Genomic DNA, 24,913 nt, shown 5'->3' with positions numbered 1-24,913 from the left:
CAAGGTCACACAGGAAATCTGTGGTAGAGCACGAAAAGAACCTCTAGCTCCTGAATCCCATTCCAGTGCTTTAGCATCCAGATCATCCTTCCTCCCTGGCAAGAGCCCAATTCCATGCTTCTAGAAAATATGAAGCCACGTACTACCCCATAAGAGCTTTCCAGTACAGGGACTAGGAAATCTACAATTTTCCTCTTACAAAATTTCCTTCCAATTCTTTTGAGAACACAAGGTTAAGACTTGTCCCTTCCCCATTCCAATCCTGTGTAGCGACCAGAGCATTTTGTCTCCTAGACCCACAGATTTCAAGATACCAGTGGGAGGCACTAGCCTCAACACAGCTCCCCAGGCTCCTCCCTTACTTTCTCCATGTGGGCCCCACTGATGCTCATCTAAGAAAACAAACATCAATGGGAGTTATATTATTAGCAGGAATTTCTGTTGACCCAATATAGGTGGAAGCCTTGCCAGGCCCAGCAAGTGCTCTAGAGCTTTTACCCCCTCAACTCCTCTCCCCAAGTCAGAACACCACAGAGTTTGTAGTGTCTTGAAATCATGGGACAATACAGTGGAGCTGCTGCTCTATCTACTTCAGGGCTTTGCCTCCTCTCTACCTTGGGTTCATACTGGAAGGTAGTATGTGGACCATGGTCACTGTTTAACTTATAGTTAGGAGCCTCATGTAGGCTGTTACTTCTGCCATTTACTCCCATTCAGCCTGACCAATCCAAGACTGACTGCTTAGCCATTTATTTTTCGAATATAATAGATAAGAAAAGTAGCTGAAATTTATATTACAAACCATCTTTGGCTGAAACTATAAGTTCCAATAAATTGGCCAGAAGAATTACGAACCATAAATGTAATACTGAGGTGGGAAAAGGCCTTACGGTTGATATAGGTCCAATATAGCGAACTATGCATTCTTGGTTTTGCATTACGTACAGATCTTTAGAATATCTGATGCGCTTATTTTAGAAATCTACAAAACTTGATATAATATTTGGCTCATTTCTCATATCCTCTTTTTAATTTGCAGTACTTTACCATCTATTTCCTAGTTCTATGCAAAGTGAATTCACACCTAGACTATCAAAAAAGCATGAATATATTGCTGCTTTTGGCACTGCTGTGTGCAGATCTGAGATAAGAACGGTGTTTCAATGTTGTACAGTTAAAGAACAACTGATTTCCAATTTAATGAATTTATACATAAATCATTATGCAACTAAGAAAAGCAAATAGCAGGCACCTTTCTTTCTCTCTCATGCTACATATTATATATAAAGACAAAAGGACATTGTTCTGATCTTTTTTATTTTTGTGTAGCATACAAACAAAAGTTTTTCATAGCTGTTTTGCTTTACTTGTTAGGTGTGTACTGCACAATATATTTTGGTCTTCTATTGTTAAAATAATTCTAGCTATATATTTCAACACAGATTGTAAATATTGCCTTGGGGAAAGACTTATTTTCTTATTATATGATTAGAAAATAGATGTATTGTATATTTAAGCAAACTAGAGAGCAGGCTGTCCATAAAAGGGTAACATTTTAATAAACATATTTTACTGAATTTTTTTGACTTTTTTAAATAACTACTAAGTCAACAGTGGCCAAAATGCAGCCCCTTGAACTGCCAGAAGAGATTGCTTTGAGTATAATAAGTAAATTAAAAATATATGTATTATAATCTCATAACATCATGATACAATAAAAGTTAGATTCTGTATTTTAATCCTTATTTTCAGGGGTTTATGAAACTTGTGTGTGTAAAATCCTTTTGGGTTGGATGTTTGTGCACACAGTCAACCTGAAAGGGAAATTATTTTTAAAAAAATGGAATTTAGAAAAAAATAGGAATGTTTTTAATGAGAGGATTGACATTCTTTTTGAAGTTTTTCTCCTAAACAGTTTTCTTTCATTAATGTGAACTAACTGCTTTTCCTACTCTGGGGACAAAAAAATTGAGAAAAATATATTTTTCTCAATTAATACTATTATACATGTGACAAACACTGAATGACACAAAATGATCATCATATTTTTCAAATACAGTCATAGTCCAAAAGGGGCCTGCAGCAGCTGAACTATGTGCTCATACAGAAGTCACCACAGTCACATCCCTAGCTATCAATTTAGGAGTGTGGGCAAGGGCTTCCTTAGAAAACCAAGTTTACAACTGTTGCTGGGATCTATTTTCTCACCCTCAGTCCCTATTGAAACTAGAGGAAACAGAAGACAATCCCCCACATGTGATTGGAGAATGTCACTAAGATCAAATTGTCTGATGTGAAACACACGCAGTGTTAGTTCTTGATGGTCTTTTTTGCCACCAAGATTCTCCTGTAGTGTCCGATACACCGGTAACTAATTAATAGGATTAGCCACAAAACACAGCACTGAGATACCTAACACACAGAGAAGCTGAATGCAATGAGATCATTTAAAGATATTTCAGTGTTAAACTAAGATTTTTTGGGATTGGTACTTCCAGGAAGCTAATTAAAAATCAATGTCACAAACCCTTCATAAAGGAATAAGCAGCAATTTTTTCACAGCCATTTGAACATGATGGGCTTGATTCTCATCTGATATAAATCAGTGTCGCATTAATGGAAATATGATGATTTACTGAAGCCAGTAAAACTATGCTATACCTAGCACAGCACATGTCCCCTGGGGTTAGGGTTCAAACCTCTGAGGTACAGAAGACCAGGACACCTGGAATGATCCTAAGCACATAAAATGGGACAGCTGGCAGTGTAGACTGAGCACCTTTATGAAGCTACCTCAAAAAAGGGATGATCCGGGGAAAACCTGGACAGGTGGCAACGCTACCTAGGATGCCAGTACAACTGAGTTGCCTAATGAATTGGCATGAGAGACTCTAGAGCCAAAACTCCAACCACTCCCCATCCACCCACTGGTGTAGGGTGGGGAGTAGTTACTTTGAAGAGGTTGCTTTACGCTCTTTGGGATGGGCAGTCAACATAGAGGCACCTCGTTGTGTGGGTACAAAGAATGAACCAAAATCTGGCCTTAACATACTGTACTATATGGATGGGGTTTTTTTCTTGACTGTGAGAACCACATGCAACATCTTTTTCCACTTTGACAAGATATTGTTTACAGTTATGTAAATGTGCAACATTTATATCCATTTAGATTTATACCTACAATTCCTTTTTTTTTTTAACCTATAACTCTCTAAAATAAATTCTATTTAAAAATGTACGGAACTACAAATAAGGACGTAAGTGCCATAAAATCATACCTAGTGTTTAATGAAAGCATATGTACATTTGACAATGTCTCTGTTTCTGTATATCTATAACTATATACGTATATCTTTATCTAATTAAACCCTCCAAGTTTGTTCCTGATTTTGGATTTCTCAGTGTGTTCTGACTTGTGTTTTTGAGGACTGGAAGTATACATTTGTACCATGTAAAGTACTGAGCACACTGTAAATGCAATGAGTGTGTCAGGCACCATAACTTGAAGATACAATAAAACTATATATAGGTATATAAACACACACTTGGATGTATTTAATATAGCTATGTTATTTTTTAACTGGAAAAAGCTTTTGAATTTTTTTTTCTAATTTAGTAGGACACAAATTTTGCAAAGTTTAAAATGTTTTTAAGCTACACATATAAGGAATGAATATATACGGAAGGCTGTAATAGAAGCATACAACTGAGTCAAGCACAAATGGGATGCAGCTTACCTTGAAGGAGAATTTATTATTCATTTGTATTCAGATTTTTTTTAAACACCAACAAAATATCTAATAAAAGCAAGGTATGCAGGACAATCACCTGTGATTGTTCCATTTCTGCTTTGTTTAATTTGATGCCAAGGATGTCAGCAGTAATTCTCTGAAAACACAGGAAGACCTACATAAAAAAATAGAGCTTAAATGATTAAAAACAGACATCCTCAAGTTACTTTTAAATATATCAAACCTTTCCTGAACTGTAAACAATGAGATATGCAAAAATATGACCTGTGCAAAACAGATCTGAAAATAACTTCATCTGGTAAATTCAATGCTGTTTAAAATAATTCAGCAATGATATAAGGGAATGAACAGCATGCTGGATTGTTAGGCAGCACTTCTACTTTGTCTCCAGAGACGTAAGTTTAAACAAGTGCTTATACAAAACCCCTTTCAAATATGATGATTAGTGTTGCAAAATATGAATAAGGGCATTCATTAATGTTTGCTTGAAAAATATTTTACTCGTGTATTGTGCAGCAGAAATGTGGGTTTCTGTACCTCAGAACAATTGGGTTTAGCACATACACCACCGGGGCCCCTATTCTGCATGTGATTAGTTCCCCACTTAAAGTTAGACACATGTGTAAGTGTTTGCAGCATAGTGTCTTAAATCCATAATGGCTTTTAAGAAATAGCATTATCTCATTAACAACATGCTGCATTTAAAATATGTGGCAGCCTGGCACTGAATCCTATACTTGGACAATAAAACAAGATGGACACATTGCATAAAACCCCTTTTAAAAAGTGAAACTTTCCCTAGACAGACATTTGGGCTGTGCCTATGCTACAAGATTACATCTTTTGTCCTTGAAGCTCAAGTAACCTGGCTGACACCTGACCAAAATGACCAATGAGGGGACAAGACACTTTCAAATTGGGGTGGGGGTGGGGGTGGGGGGAGGAAGGCTTTGTCTGTCTGTTTGTGTGATGCCTCTGCCAGGGACAGATTAAGAAAGCAAGCAATCCAACTCCTATAGAGTTAGTAAGTAATCTAGCTAGAAAATGCATTAGATTTTCTTTTGTTTTTGGATTGTGAAATTTGCTGTGCTGGAGGGAATGTGTATTCCTTTTTGTGTGTCTTTTTGTAACTTAAGGTTTTGCCTAGAGGGATTCTCTGTGTTTTGAATCTGACTGCCTGTGAAATTATCTTCCATTCTAATCTTACACAGTGTTTCTTTTATCTTTTTTTGTTCGTCTAATAAAGTTCTGTTTTTTAAGAATCTGATTGGGTTTTTAGGGTCCTAAAAACCCAAGGTTGGTCTGTGCTCATCTTGTTTATCTCAGGCCTCCCCAGGAAAGGGGGTGTGCCAGTTCTCAGCACAGCTCGCAGAGGATTGGATTCTAGGAGATTTGGAAAGTCCTCTGTTCTACTGTGGGACAGTAGCAAAAGAAAAGGAGTACTTGTGGCACCTTAGAGACTAACCACTTTATTTGAGCATAAGCTTTCGTGAGCTACAGCTCACTTCATCGGATGCATACTTTCCACAGTATGCATCCGATGAAGTGAGCTGTAGCTCACGAGCTTATGCTCAAATAAAGTGGTTAGTCTCTAAGGTGCCACAAGTACTCCTTTTCTTTTTGCGAATACAGACTAACACGGCTGTTACTCTGAAACCTGTCAGTAGCAAAAGAATTAGTTAATATATTTCCGCTAGTCCATATCTACACTGGAATTAAAATGAGTAATACTGAACTCTCTACTGAATACACTCACCCGGAAGATTTAAGAATGTAGTTGAAGTTTTCACTTTAACAGTATAAGTAGCTGCTCACGAGAAGTAGATACTTCTGTGTAATGTATTCTTTTATGTTCAAGTATCTGTATGTTTCTGGCCAGCAAGTTAAAAAACTCAAAAAAATTCTATGAAACACTTCCGTAATTTGGGGATCAGTGAAAAAGAAAACTAGAAAGGCTCTTTCACAGATTTCAACATTAACTATATCAATTACAAAAAAAAGAACTGTTAATTTGCTCATTACTGACAATGTATCAAATCAGTTTGAAAAGGAGATGTTGCCTATTTGAAAAAACATATTATAGAATGCGCCTACTATAGTGAGTATGACATTAAAATTGCAAAATGTTTAGTTTTGTTTGTTCGAAAACAAAAAGTTACACTTAAAAAAATTAACTAAATCTGACAACCTGATTGGAGCACAGACTTTTATACAAAATTTTATGGCCAATTTAGAAACCCCTGATAATCTGTGTTCATAACAGAAATGTTAGAGGTTATTACGTGATGACTGTTATCACAAACCTATAAGATTAATTTTAGAATTTTATTATAATTTTATGTTCTTTGAATAAGGATCTTAAACCACAATATTTGAATACTCCATTTTGAAAACATAATTTGTTTTGTACATTAAAAAGTGGTTTTTTTTTATTATTCAATTATGTAGCCAGGGTAGTAAATCATTTATTAAATATGATGGCTTCCACTAAGGAGACAGTGAGATTGTTTTTATGGCTTTTCATGCCCATTTCCATAACATCAAGATGTGTAACAAAAGTTAAATACAACACCATGTTTATTTAAATTGCCTGTTATAGTTAGCACAAAAGTTCTTCCTGTCTCATCTAACCAAACGTACTAGCTGATTATGGTTCACAGTCAAATAATTAACCAAAAATGCATTTTTAACTGTGTTCTGAAGATAAGTAAATTAAGCTTCAATGAACCACCAGAGGGAGTGTATCCATTGGCTGGGGACCCTCTACTGAAAATACTGTCTCCAGACCTCAAGACAATACTCCTAGAGACCGGAATGGCAGCAAAGAGAGATTTAGCTCATCACAGCTGTCATGCTATGCATAGAGAAACAAAGAGGCAGTGTGCAAGGTAGCCAAACCTCAAACCATTTATAGATTAGAGCCAATATGTGGAATTTCAAAGCAGATGAGACGTCACTATAATTAACAAAGCATAATTATAACATATATACCGATGATCTATTCCGCTAGCGAAGCAGGTGCACTCTGCAGTGACTGAAGTTCTGGATAGCTTGACTGTTGGAGTGCAGTGAAATGACCACATCACATTCCAGAGTTATAGTTTTTTAAAAAAAAAAAATTATTTGATTGGTCTTACTTACAGAATCGCCTGTCTTGGCTGACACAAAATGGCTACTGAAACCATTTTCCTGGCAAAATCGTTGGTGTTTGTCAGTTTTCACTGTTCGCATATGCTCCAAATCAACTATAAAAAGGTTCAAAGGAAAAATTACTATAATGGAGCCCATTTATTTAGATACCTGTCTCAGCAATTATTCCTTGAAAATGCTTACAACAGACACAATCTTTCCCTCATACAAACAACAACCTTTTGTTTTTATAAATTATTTGCTAAAGGAAAAATAATCCATTACTTGAAATTTCTGTGGGTACATGAAAAAATAAATTACAATAAAAATTGAACTGTGAAATGCAATAAACTCATTTAAAAATAAAACCCAAACTCCATGCTCAGGCACATACAAGCAGCTCCCATTGTCTCTATTAGGAGCCATGTACACAAGTCTGAGGGTAAAACTACGCCCCAAATGTTCTGCATGCAAACGTGATACACTACAAAAATTCTAATGTTATTCAAATACCGTTGCAAAATAAAGGTAAAGCTTACAGATACATGTCTGCTTCCATATAGTTTGCTTCCAAGTTAAAAATGTAAATGAGTTATAAAGAATGTTAATACAAAGCAGTGCAGCAAAAATATCCGTTACATTAAAATCCACTAAAATCACACTGAATAAATATTGACATTCATTTATTTGTAAGTGGAGTTTTCAATTCCACAAAGATATACTTCAGAAAGCTGTATTAAACAACATAAAATGCATATTTTAAGAGTGGTATGCATTATTTTCATTTTTCCCATTATATACCCATTGGAAGTAGAGCAAAGCTTTTAAACAATATGTTTCATTGAAACACATTGGGTGCTTAAAATACAACATGGAACTCAAGTCTTGTACAGGTTTTATTGTGTACATTCCAATTTCTCCAAATCTGATCCTAGGGTAACTGGAAGCTATATTGAACAGTTTCTCTTTTTATTGCATTACAGTCCCTATAAGGGTGTTGACTCAATGCCGTCAAATTATAAGGCAAATATATTCACAAGGATTTAAGGACAACTAGGCTCTTTGAGTCAATACAGGAAAAAAAAACTTAAACTGATTTCCTGAGGAAGGGACCCAACTGACTTGTAAAAACTTGTAAATTTGCAAATCTAGTAAGTCTGCATAATAGTGTCATTTGACTATCAACTGAAAAAAATGTTCTCATACTACATAAAAGGCTTTATTTAAAAATGATATTGGAGGTCTTTAATTTGTAGGCTCTAGAGATTTTTTTCTCTACAAGATTTTTGATCTTACAGGAGATTCCTATACCCCATTTATGCTGCTTACCTTGGTTAATATGGAGCTTTTTGCCACATGTTGCTTTTCCTTACACATCACTGAGGCCTTGTTTACAAGAACAGACCTAAAATCATCCATCTACCACAGGCATTAATTTGTGGAGGACTAAAATACTAAGCTATTAACAAGAATGTTTATAGTACTGGTTTATCATAATATTGAAGCTAGAATACTTATTTAACAAAAAAACAGAAAGAACAAATACCGTTAAGATAAGTCCCAAATGAAGTCAGTAACCAATTTTAAAAAAAAAAACAAAAAAACCTTGCACAGCTAATATAGCAACTGCTTTTTTTTTCTCTTGAAAAGAAAATCTACTACAAGAGATGGCTTGTGCCAAGAAATCTTTTAGATGGAAAATAAAGAATATTTTCTTTCCCTATTTTTAGTCTTCACATTTTAGATGTAACATAGCTGTGTGGGAGGGAACTACACCACCACACCTGCTGGAGAACTATTTTGGGGTGGGGGAAAAGGTTTTGTTTTTTTTAATTCAACCTTAATGGGCCAAATTTTTAGAGAGGCCACAGTCCAGCCTCCAATTTTATTTTATTATATTTCTTTAAATGCATTATTAAAAGTGCATATCCAAACTCTATGCACCTGTACAAATACTGAACACGCAAGATAAATTTGCTTAATACATTATGACTCTGCCACCGATGCCATTTAACTCTACCAGTGACTCCCAGAGGAGTGACAACCTCTCTCTCCCGCCAAAAATATTACAGAATAAAGAAGTGCCACAGCATGCTTTGACAAACTCAGGATCTGTTGGTCTAAGGGAAGAAATTCCAAAGTAAGTGGCAGCACCCTCACAAAAATTGCCCTGCAGCAGCCCTTTCTCCCTTTTAAACCAGGAGATCTCAGTTCAAGCAGCTCCACTTATTGCAACTGCCAGGGTATCCACCAGAGAGAAGTTCCTTCAGGTAGCCGAGCTCAAGTCATTTAGGCCTCAGTTCAGCAATGTACTTCTATATTGGTTTTTACTTAGTTTACCTAAAGGGGTCGAAGACCTTTATCCAGCATGGTTCTTAAGCACAGGCCTAACTTTAAGCAGTCCCACTTCACCACCACCTTAAAATCCATGCTGAAAGTACGTGAAAGCCAATGCAGATTTTAGGGCAAGGATGTAACATACTATCTGCATACAGCTGTACTTCAGTATAAGAATGGTACTGTAGGTGGCATTATATGAAGGTTTAGATACCATGTGGTTTTGTGTCCAGAACAAAAAAATAGAACAATATATAAACTACATCTCAGATTAGACAAATGAGAAAGAGGAACGCTAACAGAGGAAGAACATGGGAAAGAAGAAGGAAAGGGGTATGCTTGTAACAGAGATAACAAATGGGAAAGCAGTGCCTACAGTGAGATCCATAACAGGAGGTCCCTAGCAACCAGTAAGCAATGTAACTGACTTAGTTTAACATAACATGTTGAAAACAAAAACAAAAGGCAGTAACTAGAACTATTATTACTCATCTTCCTTTGAATAAGATACTGGCCTGCTTCTTCTGCAGATACAGAAGTGAAGGTGCAATGGAGGGTCCCAATATTTTCAAAGCAGACGTATACCCAATAGTGAATTTAGTATCTTTGGTACATAGCCAAGTGTCTGAAATGTAATTATGTTTGCACAAAACTATTATGCCAACCATGAATCATGGAAAACCCAAACCATGCTATTGTCAATCTTACTCTCCCTCATCTTTCTAGCTGCTAGTTGTATTTTCGCTTGGTCTTGGAAGAGGCAACTTCAGTGGTGTTCACAGTGCGATCTATCAATGACAATATTACCATTGAGTATATTCAGATCCATTTTGGGATATACAAGATTCAAAAAAGGCCACAGGTTCAAATCTTTCTGAGCCCTCCAGAATTCCAATGAAGCTCAGATTATCCCTGTCAAGTTGATTCTCAAAGTCTTTGTTTCTCCCTCTAATGTACTGAATTTCTTTTTCTCCATTTTATGAGCCTAGTGGGTAGCATGACACTATCATCCATAGCCGTAAAGGTTGGCTAATCCATACATTTAATCCAGGTAGCTAAAACACAGAGTAAGTGTATCCAAAGTCACTGAAATGAAATTATTGGAGCAGGAAGAAGATAACACCTAACTGGAACACATTCAGTGACAAGTTAAAAGACAAGATTAGATGGTGGCCATGTCTCCGCGGTGAGAGGAGGGGGGTGGGAAATGGATCCCTGAAGCCAGAGAAGAGTTTGCAGTAACTACCAAGGACAGTTTCAATCTGTGATACATTCCACATTGTTCATGGAGGTTTACCCATAACTAACTATTTGCTCATTTACTGTCTCATTCTATACCTACCAGTTTGGAATGTACTGAAGTAGTAAGACTGTTACAACAACAACCAAAATTACATTCTCTCTACAAGTGATTTGATTCCACAACCAAGTTATTTAAGAATGTATTATGGCAGTCAGTGATTCTGTAAGTAGAAATAACCTGTTCTCTCATGATATGGACAGTTTTCTAGTCAATATCAGGCACAGGATAGCCTACTGGATGGGCAGGAAAACAGCAGACATATTATATCTTTATTTTAGTAAGGCTTTTGACACTGTCCACTATGATATTCTCATAACCAAACTAGGGAAATGTGGTCTAAATGAAATTACTATAAGATGTGTGCTGGTACTCATCAATATGTTTATTCATGACTTGGATAGTGGACTGGAGAGTACTCTTACAAAATCTGAAGATGACACAAAAGCTGGGAGGGGTTGCAAGCACTTTGGAGGACAGGTTTGGAATTCAAAATACCCTAGACAAATTGGAGAACTGGTATGAAAATCAACAAGATTGCATCTGTCTTTATGGAATTTAAAGTACTATTTAAACTCATTTCATTTGCACCATTTAGAGGGCAACCCAAATATACCAAAATAAAAAAGCTTGCATCAGACCACTTACCAACTGTCTTTCATTTACATTCCAATCCACTGTAAACATGCAAAACTCTAATAATCAGAACAGTTTAATTAGCTCTAGCCCACTGATTTCAATAAAATGAAACAGGGACTAATTTTACTAGCTTAGCAGAAGTTGATTTCAACAAATAAAAACCTGACACCAAGTCCCAATAGGGACATGTTTATTGTCTCAAAATAAGGCTTGGTAATAAAACATGTTTAATGTAACTTACTATATAGAGCTGTAATAAAACTAGTAACTACCGTGACAGGCCAATAAGTGCCAAAAGATATTTTATTGGGCAATCAGTAAAATGCTATGTGTTATGGTAAAGATATTTCAAAAACAGTCAGTCAGTCATCTCATGGCTGATAAATGACAAGTTCTGAGAATAACAGTAACAACTCAAAAAAGTTACAAAAACAAATAATTACACATACTTTCAAATGGCTCTGTGCCACAGAGAGAGAAGCAATTATGCAGAAATACGGTTCAAAGGCCCACACAGCCGGGAAAGTAGCTACATATAGTAGTAATCTCCACTCACCAAGTGGCTGCCAGCATTCTGCATCATTACCACCCAGAACTCCACAAGGAATAAGAGTTTGCTGGATTAGGGGCAGGGCAGGGTTACAGTTCTGCATGAATGCCACACAACAGTGGAGGGAACAGGAGCGTACAGCTCACAAGGCAATCTGAAGGCAGCCCAGGAAACAGCCATGATGCTTGTGCTGGGAGCAGTGGAGAGGAGCAGCCACTATGCATATTAGGCAAGACCTGTGTCTGTGTGTGTTTAATGGTTTGCAGGGGTTTCTCATGGATCTCCAGTCTATTCATCTAACCTATATGGCACCACTCCCATATAGAGAACCTGAACTATGCTTATGTCAAGGTATTGTATCTACCACTAATTGCTAAGCTACCCATTTTTTTTTAAGTCATGTACATTAACACATTTGATTTGCAAAGGTAATTTCACAAGGGTTTCCCCAGTCTAAATCGGATACCCCTTTAATTTAAAAATATACAGTTGTGCTAACTGTATTGCGAGGGCATCCATCATTAATAGACAGTTCTCATATTTATGCTTAAACTTTCACAAATCAATGTTACATTATTGGCATATAAGTATGCACTATATATGTGCATGCATTTACAACCATCTGATTTTATCATTAAAAATGGACAATTTCACAATTTCATATTTAACTATAATTAAGGGTAATTTAAGTTATGAATACACATTCTTATTAATCTATAGCCCTATTTATAAGTATATTCTTTTATAGAGTATGTTGTGGAAAATGAAATATAAATCTTTCTGAAAAGTATTTGCAGCTGTTCATACAAGTTATAAAATTACACAAAGTATAAACAATGAGCTATCACAATTAGCCCACACAGACGTGACAAGTAAAATGTGCTAATAATTTATTAATTTTATTTACATGTGCTTAATATTATGTACATATTTTCTCTTCTAAAATACTCCTGGGTCATTATATAAATGGCCAGTATATAACATTTCCTCTTTTTCATCTTATTTCCTTACTATAGTGTCAGATGGCCTTTTTCACTAGACATTTTTAACTCAAGCATCTTAACTCAATCATGCAATAAACTGATTAAGTGAATTGTCTTCATACTGGTTTGTATGGGGAAACAATGTAGTTCAAACACTACAGTCATTTTAACTTCACCTCAAGTTTTGTTGTGCTTAGGTATTGATGCACTAGGGAAAAGGAGGGGCACCACCATAGCAGAAGTGCTTTAATATATCATGCCTTAAGGCATGATGCCACTGGGGTATTAGGAGATATATGCTGGGCAACAGGATTTACTACACTTGTTTAATAGGTTTAGTGGCATGCTCTCTAGCACTGTCCTACCAGGTTGCTGACTGGCAGGGCCCAAAGTCCTGGTCAGATACAGTCCCTCCTAGGCACTAGCCCTATCTGGTTCCTCCCCTTGTATTTCCCAGCATCCCAAAGTTATAGCTCTCTTCTGCCTGAGTCTATTACTCTGTGTCCCATTGCTCCCCAGCTAAGCCTGGGAGCTACTAATTAGCCCTTAAATTTAACAACTATTTGGATGCGCCAAATAGAGGAGTTATATTTTGTAAGATTTTCGGGCTGAGTACATTGTTATTTTCTGGTTAAAGATAAGTTTTCATTTAAAAAAACAAAACTTAGCTACGATATTTAGATAAAAGGGTAAACACGACATATGCAGGAGTCATATGCATTAATCAGTCACCGAGCTGCATTATTTCAGTATTCAATCATTTCTTCTCATTACGGTTATACACTGTGTATCACCTAGAGAGAGAGAAACTGCTTTTAAAAAACTAGGTTTGACTTGACACTTGTAAATTAGCATCAGTATAATGCACTCTCCTTTACAAGGTAAACAATGGAATCTTAGTGTCAGAATGGGAACTGCAACCTTTTATACTTAAATTTCTATTAATGCCTGTAATCCTTTTCTCACACTAAAGCTGTATCAGATGCCAAGAAAAGAACACACTTTCAGTGAAGTCCTGGTGAAACGTATACCACCCGTCTGACTTAAGGAAGCTGAAAGTGAAATATAAATATAGTTCCAGTACAGATTTTCTCAGTAATTTTTTAGGTTATCAAGAAAACATCTAGAGTGTTGATCTGGTTATACTCATTTCAGACAAACTACATGTCACATTAACTACCTCCAGGAAGTTATTCCAAACACAAAATAAACTGTTTATGCCCCTGCTCAGATAGATAGCATGACAGATTGTTATTAGTTGAAGACAGATGAAATACATTAATTTGATTGCAAGCATGTGTTTACTTTCTTGCTGTCATATACACTCTAATGCTGATGCTTCTTTATGAGGACATAGTAACAAATCAGATACCGTATTAGAAGAATTGTTAAGGCAGAGTAATAATAGTTAGTGCCATATTTTAGCATTTTAGAAAGCTATTACTTTTCCTCTTTCTCCCACAAAACCATGAAAATATCTAGAAATTACTTTTACAGAAAACCGGAAATTGATAGCTCAAAAACTCAGTAACCTACACAATATATTTTTAAAGCTTCATCCTCGGTAGGAAACCACAGGTATCGAAAATATGCATTTCAGAACAATTCAAGAAAAACAGCTCATTTTATAATCTTAACTCTTTTTAAACAGAGGACCAAATTCGGGCAGAATGCTAGATATAGGCACAAGAAAATTCATGTCTACTAGAGGGAATGTAAGGTGGAAATTTTTCATCACAGTCCTGGCCCCTCTAAAACCAGAAAAGCTTTACAACAGGAGCTTCAAAAGGGTATTAAGAGAGCAGAGGTGAGATCTGCATGGTTTTGTGCACAGACTTCCTTCTGTACATACACTTCCTGACCATGGCACCAGCATATGCATATAAAAACTATGAAGATTACTCTTGCTGCTAAAACGAGTAATGTGCACAAAGGTGTCGGATCTGTGGTGGAGCTTTCTAGAACAAAGCACACAGTAAATCAGCTCGGCAACATACGTACACGTACGTATTAGGTCATCATGCAATGGGTGTTTCTACAACATGAACTAGCAAAAGCTAAACATAATGGGGCAAGTTTTCCTTTATTGTATTTTTTATGTTCATTGTAATGGTTTTAATCTAGAGATTAATCTTCTGAAAGAAAAATAATCAGATTTAATAAGGACTTTCAAGTCATATTTAAACAGATTATATATTAAAAAATGCCTGTCTTATGTTGTCGTTAAGGCTTCAACAAATATATTAGTTCTTGCAAACCGTTAGCAACAAGACAATACTGAAAAATACAGTGCTTCCAGAATTTAAAATTGGCTTCATTCAAATAGTAAGCAGATTCCAATGAGAAGCAACAAGCCAACTGTGTTAATCTCTGGAGCATATCTGCGAGCGGGCTTTAGTATGGGCATGCCAACAAGTGTGTCAAATGTTTGGTACCTCGGGAAATATTTATTTTAAGGAAATAGGTTGATATTGCTTGCAAATCTTAGCATTTTTAAGGGGATAAAATGCAAACGAAAGTTATTCTAAAAGGGGTGAAAGAATATGCTTAAATTTGTTTTCAAAACTAAAAACAAGATACAAGTTTATACAACAATTTACTTAGAAGCACTGAAAGAACATTACATAGTGTAGATGAAAGATATTTTTTTCAACTGGACATTTTCCTCTTATTTCACTTTTGATACATTCTTGGCAGAAAACTTTACAGGCACCATAGAGTCATTGACTGAACAGACTAAGTCAATACAGATAATTTGAACTTGATCCCTTTTGTGTTTTGCTTTGCCTTCATGTCAGACACATCTTTAGTTCTTAATCCTACCACAAATACTTTAAGAAACAAGGATGATGTTCAAAACAGAAGACAGTATTAATTAGACAGATCAATTGAGTTAAATTGCAATATATTTTAATTTAAAACACATCACAGGAACAATGGTCTATCCCTCACTTTTCTGAGGGAGTGAGGGAGAAGGAGGCAAGAGCTGAAACAAAGATTTCTGCTGATTTTGGTTTGTCCCATCTCCAGCCATTGAGCCCCTCAATTCCTAGAGTGACTAAGAGCTTATTAATGCAGGGACACTCAAGAAAGTTCAGACAAATTAATTAAAGATATGAAGTTAAAGCATATAAAACTGTTGTGTGAACAATCTCATTCAGCAGTGTCGCCTTTGTACGCTTTAGCTTAATCTCAAGTAGAGACTACCACTGCGTGGTGGAGAGGATTGTTCAATCTCCATTACAATCTACCTAGATATCCAGGTACTTACATTGCCCTCATCACCAGAGCATCTGAGTGCTTCACAATTATTAACAGATTTTTTCCTCACAATATCCCTGTAAGGTAAGGAAGTGATAGCCTCATTTCACAGATTAGAAAATGAGGTATAGGTTCAATGAAGTAACTTGTTCACGGTCACACAGAAAGTCTCTCATTGAGGCAAGAACTGAATTCTGTTCTCCTGAGTCCAAGTCTGTTGCTCCGTCCATCATACTATCCTTCCTGCCACAGACTCCTTGGCACCTTGGTTCAGATTCCCAACCATGGTGCCAATCAGTAAATATTGATTATTGTTATTTTGTGATGAAGACACTTGACCAATGGAAGTAAGTTGCTTAAGTTAAAACTGCTACTTCTGTCTCAAGCATCAGTATATGTATAACTAAGTTTTTTTACTTGCAGGTTATGTCTAATTCCTTTTATTGTCATAGGACCTCTAATGGAGTACCTACTATATGCGGGGAGGGAAGAAAGAAAGAAAACATGACCTGTGCTGGTGATGAAGGGAGAAAACCCAAGATTAACCTTTTTTTTTTGCTGGATTTGTATCATATCAATCACTCAAGATGCCACAGTGATTACCACAGTATAAATGTCAAGGTCAGTAAAACAATTTTCTATGCCATATTTAAATGAAACAAAAAACAAAACAAAACAGCAAATCCAACATACCCATCAACACATCCTATAAAATTTGGGCTCCAATCCTCCATTTAGATACAATCTAATCTATCATAGACACACTAGACCAAATATTGGGAAATGTAGCAACATCTCAGATACCATAGTGTACTAACTATATCAGACAAATGGCAATCACTGCACACAAGTAACAAGCATCACATTACAGTGTAAGGGCAATGGTGGTGATTATTTTGTGGCTCTCTGACTTTTTATTTGCACAATATTTCCTCTCCAAGTGACTTTTCAGTGAATAAATAGAAGAGTTCAATTTGAGGACTGTCAACCTTTTACAAGCACAACAGTCACACAAAAAACATTTTTTTAAGTAAATGAACTATACAAGAGCATTTGTTTCAGTCTCCAAAACACTTATTACACTATTTCATATCCACATTTTCTTACTCACTCTTTGAGGGATGTGGGGGGGGGAGGGATTTAACTTTACAGAAATGCTGGTTTCAAAACCTTTTTAATTGATGTTTAATTCCATGATGATTGCACTTCATTCTTTCAATTTAATTAAAATTAACCTATTTGGTCAATAAATGCTCTATTCCAGTAAATATAAATTCAAGAAAAAGTATTTTCCTCTAGAATGAAGAGACTTAGTAGCTGTTCCCACAACTTTACTGGTCTTGCTCCCTATTTTATACTATCACCATGTGCCTTGAAACACAGCTGGCCGGCAGAAAAGATATCAGAATTGTCTCTTTAATCTACAATGAAAATATATTTCAAATATCACAGACACAATGGATGAGTTTAAATTAATTTGGTTTGGTTAATCTACTAATGACATACTGATAAACAATTAATAAAGACATTATTTGGTGCAAAAAGCAATGTTCCTTTGTAAGAACTGACATTAGAGGCTACTCTATACTGCATAAATTAAACAATATAATGAAATACAGAATTTACAGTTACAATAAAACCAATGCAAAAGCTAATAATGTATGTTCACTATTTAGCTATTTTATAAACAGTGTAGCTCACAAGAAGAAAAGTACATTAAGGTACTAAGGTTAATGAAACCCAAACTGAATGAATATTTTCCTGTAGAGTTCTTTCTGCTTTAGTCAAAGGCATGAAAGATGTAATGTACTAAACAATCAGAAGATGGTGCTAGTCCAATATATCTATGAGCCACGGATGGATCAGCTTCTCTTTCAACATATCACTCTACATTTTCCCCAATTTGGATGCATCTAAAACAATATAATTGAATTTACTTGCCCAACGAATAGGTATATTCATTACAAGTTAAATGCTAGTAAGCAGCATGTCCTACTAATGAATATTTCTTAGTAAAATTCATGAATTTTTAGTTAATCTAGAAATAACTGTCTGTATATTAGCTATATAAAGATCATTAGAATTTAATAACTTCACAGGATCTCAGGATTTTACAGAAAACTTAAAGGAAATTGTCTTTACAATAACAAAAGCACTAATTTCAACTCATAAGTGTCTAGAGGTGAAATCCTGCTTCTCCAAAATCCCCGCAGTCAATGGTAAAACTCCCACTAACTTCAACACAGGATTTCAGCCTCAGAGTTCCAGAGTGACTTTATTCAGACTCTTGGAATTATCTCACTATTAAATTAACATGAAGAATTATTTATCTTTACCAACTTAAAAGATTTAATTATTTCTGGACTAAGGTTTAGATACTGGCCTGTAAATATAGGCATACCCCAAATAGAAAAGCGTCTCCTTTGAAAGGGCTGCAGCTGCTGTAACTGTTGCTATAATGAAATACAAACATCATACCAAGTGTCTTGTGGGCATCTGTGCACAAAAGTAACGTAAAATAGGACTTAATGTGGTAGAGAAATTTTATCTTTACATATCAATTTATTTATTTATTAATATATGCCCACTTGAAATGAATGTATTAAGAGCAAATCTCAGAGTAACATATTCCATGGATTCAAACCAATCTACAAAGAAAGGTAAGTATAATTAGCCATATTATGGAGATGGGGAAACTGAGGTGCGGAGAACTGACATGACTTTCCCAAAGTAACATAGCAGGTCAGGAATAGAAGTGCAGAGAAGCAGTTCCCTCACAGACTCTGAGTCCAGTCTTCTTAGTGGCAGCTGTTGCGTCCGTCTACAACTCAGAGAGTGCTTCTACAGGTATCCTTCTGTTGATCTGAGTCCAAAGAGCCAAGTAAAAAAAAAATGGCTATTTTCTGGAGTGTCATTTTTTGCCAATTCTCTGAATTATTTGCTCCTGAGAGAGCCAACTTGGCTCCATAGCCTTTCATGGTTCATTCCATTGTCGCTTCCAACAGCTGTAACGAAGAGTTGGAGACACTTTTACTTCTCCAATGCACCTCTCTAGGAGCTCTCCCACAACAACAACAAACAAAACTATAAATGAACACAAAATTATCATCTAGGGTATAAAAAGAAGCCATGTATGCTCAAAGATGAGGGCAAGGTTTTATTTTTCTTATTATAATTTGCCTCCAATATTAAGTAACTGGAAACATCAATTCCTCTTCCAAAGTTTTTTAGTTTAGAGGCAAGATTGGCATGTATCTGAGAATAATTACTCAGAGAGTAACTGAGCTATAGCTGTTTAATTGTTCCTTGTACATCAAATCCTACTTTAACCTAGTTTTTCTGATATCTTAAAGCTTCTGTAACTAATTATCACCAATTCGAGTTGTTATGAAATGATAGTTTTTTTTTAAAAAAATACAAAACCAGGACTTCTCAGTAAAAATTACAACAAATTTTGATGGACTGTAGAGAAAGAATGTACTGGAATACAAGCACATTCAGCTAGACTACCGTGAATATACTAAATGTACAGTCTACATGTTTCTAACACTCATCTGGTAGATACACACATGGCCAAATTCTGCCCTCAATTATGTGTGTGAAACCACTATGAAGGGCTGAATTTGGACTACTATGTATATGCTGAGTTTTTCTTGCCTTCAAGTGATGTGCAGTTTGTTTCTTCTGGATATTTTAATTCCTTTGGTCAATTCTCCTTCAGGATGCTAACTCTGTAATTTGAAAATTCAGTAAATTGGCAATTTTAAGAGTTGTATTAAATCTAAACCTGGTACCTTTTGTGTACTTGTTTGTTCTCAGCAGATTAACTGCTTCTAGTCTTCAGCCTAAGTTAAAATGCCTGAATAAAGCTCACATGAATAGAAATACTTTTACATTATTGACAAATTTATCAATAGTCCAAAAAAATCTTGACCATCTGGAAAGTTGCTACATGAGAGTTACACTAGGACTCTCTCCCAACCTTAGAAGGCAAGTGATATATGAAGTGTGGAAGGATACAAATCAAAGATCTTCAAAGTGTTATCTAGATATAGATATATAGGCCTGGCAGAAAAAGTTACTCACCTTCTTGTAACTGTTGTTCTTTGAGAGGTGTTGTTCATGTCCATTCCAATCAGGTGTGCGCGCACGCATGTGCATGGTAGCCAGAAGATTTTTCCCATAGCAACCTCTGTCAGGTTGGTCTGAATGCCACCGGGAGTCACCTCTTCATGGTACTCAATATAAAGCCCTGCCAACCCGCCACCTCCTCAGTTCCTTCTTGCCGGCTACTCCAACAGAGGGATGCGGGGGTGTATATTGGAATGGACATGGACACCACATCTCGCAGAATAACAGTTACAGAAGATGAGTAACTGTTTTTTCTTCGAGTGCTTGTTCACGTCCATTCCAATCAGATGACTCACAAGCCCAAGTTCAGGAGGCGTCCACTGATTGGAGCACTGTTCTTCCGAAGGCCGCATCGTCTCTGGCCTGCTGGGCGATTGCATAGTGCGTGGTGAAAGTGTGTATGGAGCACCACGTTGCTGCTCTGCAGATTTCCTGGGTGGGAATATGTGCCAGGAAAGCGGCTGAAGAGGCCTGAGCCCTGACGGAGTGCGCATGACTGCCATGCACTTGATAAAAACACGAGGCGCTGCTGACAGGCCGAACAGGAGGACTGAACTGGTAGTGGTTGTTCACTACAAACCTGAGGTATTTTCTGTGGGATAGAGTTATTGCTATGTGAAAGTATGCGTCCTTAAAATTGAGGGTGGCATACCAGTCTCCTGGATCCAATGACGGGATGATGGAGGCCAAAGAGACCGTGTGGAACTTGAGCTTCTTCATGAATGTGTTGAGTTCTCACAGGTCTAGTATGGGCCTGAGCCCGCCTTTGGATTTTGGTATTAGGAAATACTGAGAATAGAAACCCTAGCCCTTCTGCTCCTGAGAAGCCTCTTCCACTGCCCCTCGCGAAAGGAGCAAGTGCACCTTCTGTATAAGGAGTTGCTCGTGAAAGGGGTCCCCGAAGAGGGATGGGGAAGCGGGGCGGAAGGGAAGGAGGGCACAGAATTGGATGGAGTATCCCCTTTCTACCATGCGGAGCACCCAGCGGTCCAAAGTGAAATGGGACCATGCACGGTAGAAAAGGGACAGTCAGGAGAAAAAGATAAGGCAGGGTAGATCCAGTTCTTCTTCTGGTGCGTCATCCTCGACCACACCTTCAAAAGGCCAGTTTGGGGCTGGAAGGTGGCTTGGGTTGGCTGAAGCCCTGGCCTGAGGACAGGTGCAGCCTTTTTCTGTCGTTCCTATTCCTCCACCGGGAGCCATCCTGTCGGTTCTGTTTGTAGAACCGTGGAGGAGGTTGAGGCCTGAAATGTTTCCATTGCATGGCGGGAGTATGTAGGCCAAAGGATTTGAGGGTGGCTCTAGAGTACTTCAGGCTATGTAGCCTTTTATCTGTCTTCTCCGAAAACAGTCACACCCTCAAAGGGGAGGTCCTGTATTATCTGCTGGACCTTGTACGGGAAACCAGAGACCTGGAGCCCCTTCTCATGGCCACCCCTGTAGCCATGACTCTCGTGGCTGTAGCAGCACTGTCCAGCGCAGCCTGCAGGGAAGCTCGGGAGATTAGCTTGCCCTCCTCAACCAGCCTGAAAACTCGGCACGGGAGTCTAGAGGGAGCAGCTACACAAATTTTGCCATTGCTGCAAAAATGGCCGATTGGTTGGAAATTCGAAGCTGCACCCGTGGAAAAGACCTTCCTCCCAAAAAGGTTGAGTTTTTTAGCCTCCCTGTTTCTGGGGGAGGGGCCTTGGAAACCTTGCCACTCACGCTGATTAGCAGCGTCGACAACAAGGGAATCAGGTTGCGGGTGGGAATAAAGATGTTCATAACAATTAGAGAGTACAAAATATTGCCCATCATTGCACTTGGCAGTGTGTGGCAATGAGGCTGAGGTCTGCCACAGGGCTTTGGTGGTGTCTGCAATAGTTTTATGAGTGGTAGGGCAATACGGGAAGGTCCAAAGGGTGTGAGGATATCCACTCTGAGATCAGAGTCCTCTGCTACCTCCTCTGCCTTGATGCCCAGACCCTGGGAAACTTGGCACAACAACTACTGCAACACCCGACTGTCTTTAAACGCCGGGGCTATGGTGGTGCCAGCCAGCGCCTTGTCCGGCGACAACGAGGAGGAAGTCCCAAAGAACAGTGGCTGCTCCCTGCCATTGGCTCCCAAGGGCTCCCGTGACTCTCAGGGATCCTGTGCAGGTGCCAACACGGACGGTGCCATGGCTAGTGCGGGGCTGTCAGCACTGAACTCGGTACCGGCGTCAGCATCGCCGCTGCGGTGCTGTCGGTGTCGGAGCCACTGTCAGTGCCACCGTCGGTGCCACTGGTGGTGCAGGAGCTGCTGTCAAAGCCGATGCCAGCAACAGTGCTGCCGCCGAAGTCGATACCGGTGATGGTGCCGCAGTCGATAGTGTCGACGTCAGTGGCAATAGTTTAGTGGCTGGTCGTGCAGCCAGTGGAATAAAAGTGGCCGAAACCACTGAAGTCAACAGTGAGCGGGACCCTTGGCTCCTTCCCGGGCTCTGGTGAAAGGACCAGGGAGTCCAGAAGGGCCACTCAGGAGGGTTCTGCTACTGCGGCAGCCACAGCGCCAGGTAAGCCCGTCTCTCCTGCCGTGACCTGGACCTCCTTCTCCTGCTCTTATTGGAGCGGTTGGAGTCTGATTCCGACTCCGAGGTCTCCAAAAAGGAAGACCACAGAGGAGTCGTGCTTTGGGGCACCGACTGGGTTCTCTTTCCAAAGAGGTCAGAGCCGGAGGGTGCCGTGGAGAAGGAGAGCGCCGGGACATCATCGCTGGCTTCCCTCTTGATTGCACCTGGGGCCGTGGTGGTGCAGACAGGGCCAGAGCCGCCTCTGTCCTAGGGGGGCAAGAATGGAGCTGTGAAGCACAGCAAGTCTCGAGCTGCCTCAAAGGCCTCCTGTGTCAAGGGGAGCAGCAGTTGCTAGTGTCTAAGCCCTGGTCTACACTAGGACTTTAGATCGAATTTAGCAGCGTTAAATCGATTTAAACCTGCACCCGTCCACACAATGAAGCCCTTTATTTCGACTTAAAGGGCTCTTAAAATCGATTTCCTTACTCCACCCCTGACAAGTGGATTAGCGCTTAAATCGACGTTGCCGGCTCGAATTTGGGGTACTGTGGACACAATTCGATGGTATTGGCCTCCGGGAGCTATCCCAGAGTGCTCCATTCTGACCGCTCTGGACAGCGCTCTCAACTCAGATGCACTGGCCAGGTAGACAGGAAAAGAACCGCGAACTTTTGAATCTCATTTCCTGTTTGGCCAGCGTGGCAAGCTGCAGGTGACCATGCAGAGCTCATCAGCAGAGGTGACCATGATGGAGTCCCAGAATCGCAAAAGAGCTCCAGCATGGACTGAACGGGAGGTACGGGATCTGATCGCTGTTTGGGGAGAGGAATCCGTGCTATCAGAACTCCGTTCCAGTTTTCGAAATGCCAAAACCTTTCTGAAAATCTCCCAGGGCATGAAGGACAGAGGCCATAACAGGGACCCGAAGCAGTGCCGCGTGAAACTGAAGGAGCTGAGGCAAGCCTACCAGAAAACCAGAGAGGCGAACGGCCGCTCTGGGTCAGAGCCCCAAACATGCCGCTTCTATGATGAGCTGCATGCCATTTTAGGGGGTTCAGCCACCACTACCCCAGCCGTGTTGTTTGACTCCTTCAATGGAGATGGAGGCAATACAGAAGTAGGTTTTGGGGACGAAGAAGATGATGAGGAGGAGGTTGTAGATAGCTCACAGCAAGCAAGCGGAGAAACCGGTTTTCCCGACAGCCAGGAACTGTTTCTCACCCTAGACCTGGAGCCAGTACCCCCCGAACCCACCCAAGGCTGCCTCCTGGACTCAGCAGGCGGAGAAGGGACCTCTGGTGAGTGTACCTTTTAAAATGCTATACATGGTTTAAAAGCAAGCATGTGAAAGGATTACTTTGCCCTGGCATTTGCGGTTCTGCCTTTGCAAAAGGTTTCTGGGGAGGGCAGCCTTATTTCGTCCTTCATGGTAGGACACTTTACCACTCCAGGCCAGCAACACGTACTGGGGAATCACTGTAGAACAAAGCATTGCAGTGTATGTTTGCTGGCATTCAACCAAAATCCGTTCACGCGGTGGGAGGAGGCAAAATGCGACCTTGTAACGAAAGCACATGTGCTATGTATGTAATGTTAACTTTCAAGGTTTACCCTGAAAGAGTGTAGCCACTGTTTTATAAAATGTGTCTTTTTAAATACCGCTGTCCCTTTTTTTTTCTCCACCAGCTGCATGTGTTTCAATGATCACAGGATCTTCTCCTTCCCAGAGGCTAGTGAAGCTTAGAAAGAAAAAAAAACGCACTCGCGATGAAATGTTCTCCGAGCTCATGCTGTCCTCCCACACTGACAGAGCACAGACGAATGCGTGGAGGCAAATAATGTCAGAGTGCAGGAAAGCACAAAATGACCGGGAGGAGAGGTGGAGGGCTGAAGAGAGTAAGTGGCGGGCTGAAGAGAGTAAGTGGCGGGCTGAAGACAGGGCTGAAGCTCAAAGGTGGCGGCAGCGTGATGAGAGGAGGCAGGATTCAATGCTGAGGCTGCTGCAGGACCAAACCAGTATGCTCCAGTGTATGGTTGAGCTGCAGCAAAGGCAGCTGGAGCACAGACTGCCACTGCAGCCCCTCTGTAACCAACCGCCCTCCTCCCCAAGTTCCATAGCCTCCACACCCAGACGCCCAAGAACACGGTGGGGAGGCCTCCGGCCAACCAGCCACTCCCCCACAGAGGATTGCCCAAAAAAAAGAAGGCTGTCATTCAATAAATTTTAAAGTTGTAAACTTTTAAAGTGCTGTGCTTAAAGTGCTGTGTGGCATTTTCCTTCCCTCCTCCACCACC

General features: G+C 39.2%; 1 protein-coding gene across 4 annotated transcripts in view; it reads right to left on the bottom strand.

The window, feature by feature from the left end:
* RAB28 (RAB28, member RAS oncogene family) overlaps positions 1–24,913 on the bottom strand; it is a 92,383-nt gene that overhangs the window by 5,495 nt on the left and 61,975 nt on the right. For all 4 annotated transcript variants that reach the window (XM_048848853.2, XM_048848852.2, XM_048848856.2 and 1 more), the window contains exons 5-6: positions 6,894–6,997; positions 3,829–3,906 (exon numbers count right to left, since the gene is read on the bottom strand). In XM_048848853.2, the coding sequence (XP_048704810.1) occupies positions 3,829–3,906; positions 6,894–6,997 (182 nt within the window). The remainder of the gene's footprint in view (positions 1–3,828; positions 3,907–6,893; positions 6,998–24,913) is intronic.

The sequence above is a fragment of the Caretta caretta genome, chromosome 4 (genome assembly GCF_965140235.1).
Source record: "Caretta caretta isolate rCarCar2 chromosome 4, rCarCar1.hap1, whole genome shotgun sequence".
In the NCBI taxonomy this organism is placed as follows: Eukaryota; Metazoa; Chordata; order Testudines; family Cheloniidae; genus Caretta; species Caretta caretta.
Note: the sequence above shows the minus strand (reverse complement) of the source record. Positions and strands in the feature narration are given on the sequence as shown.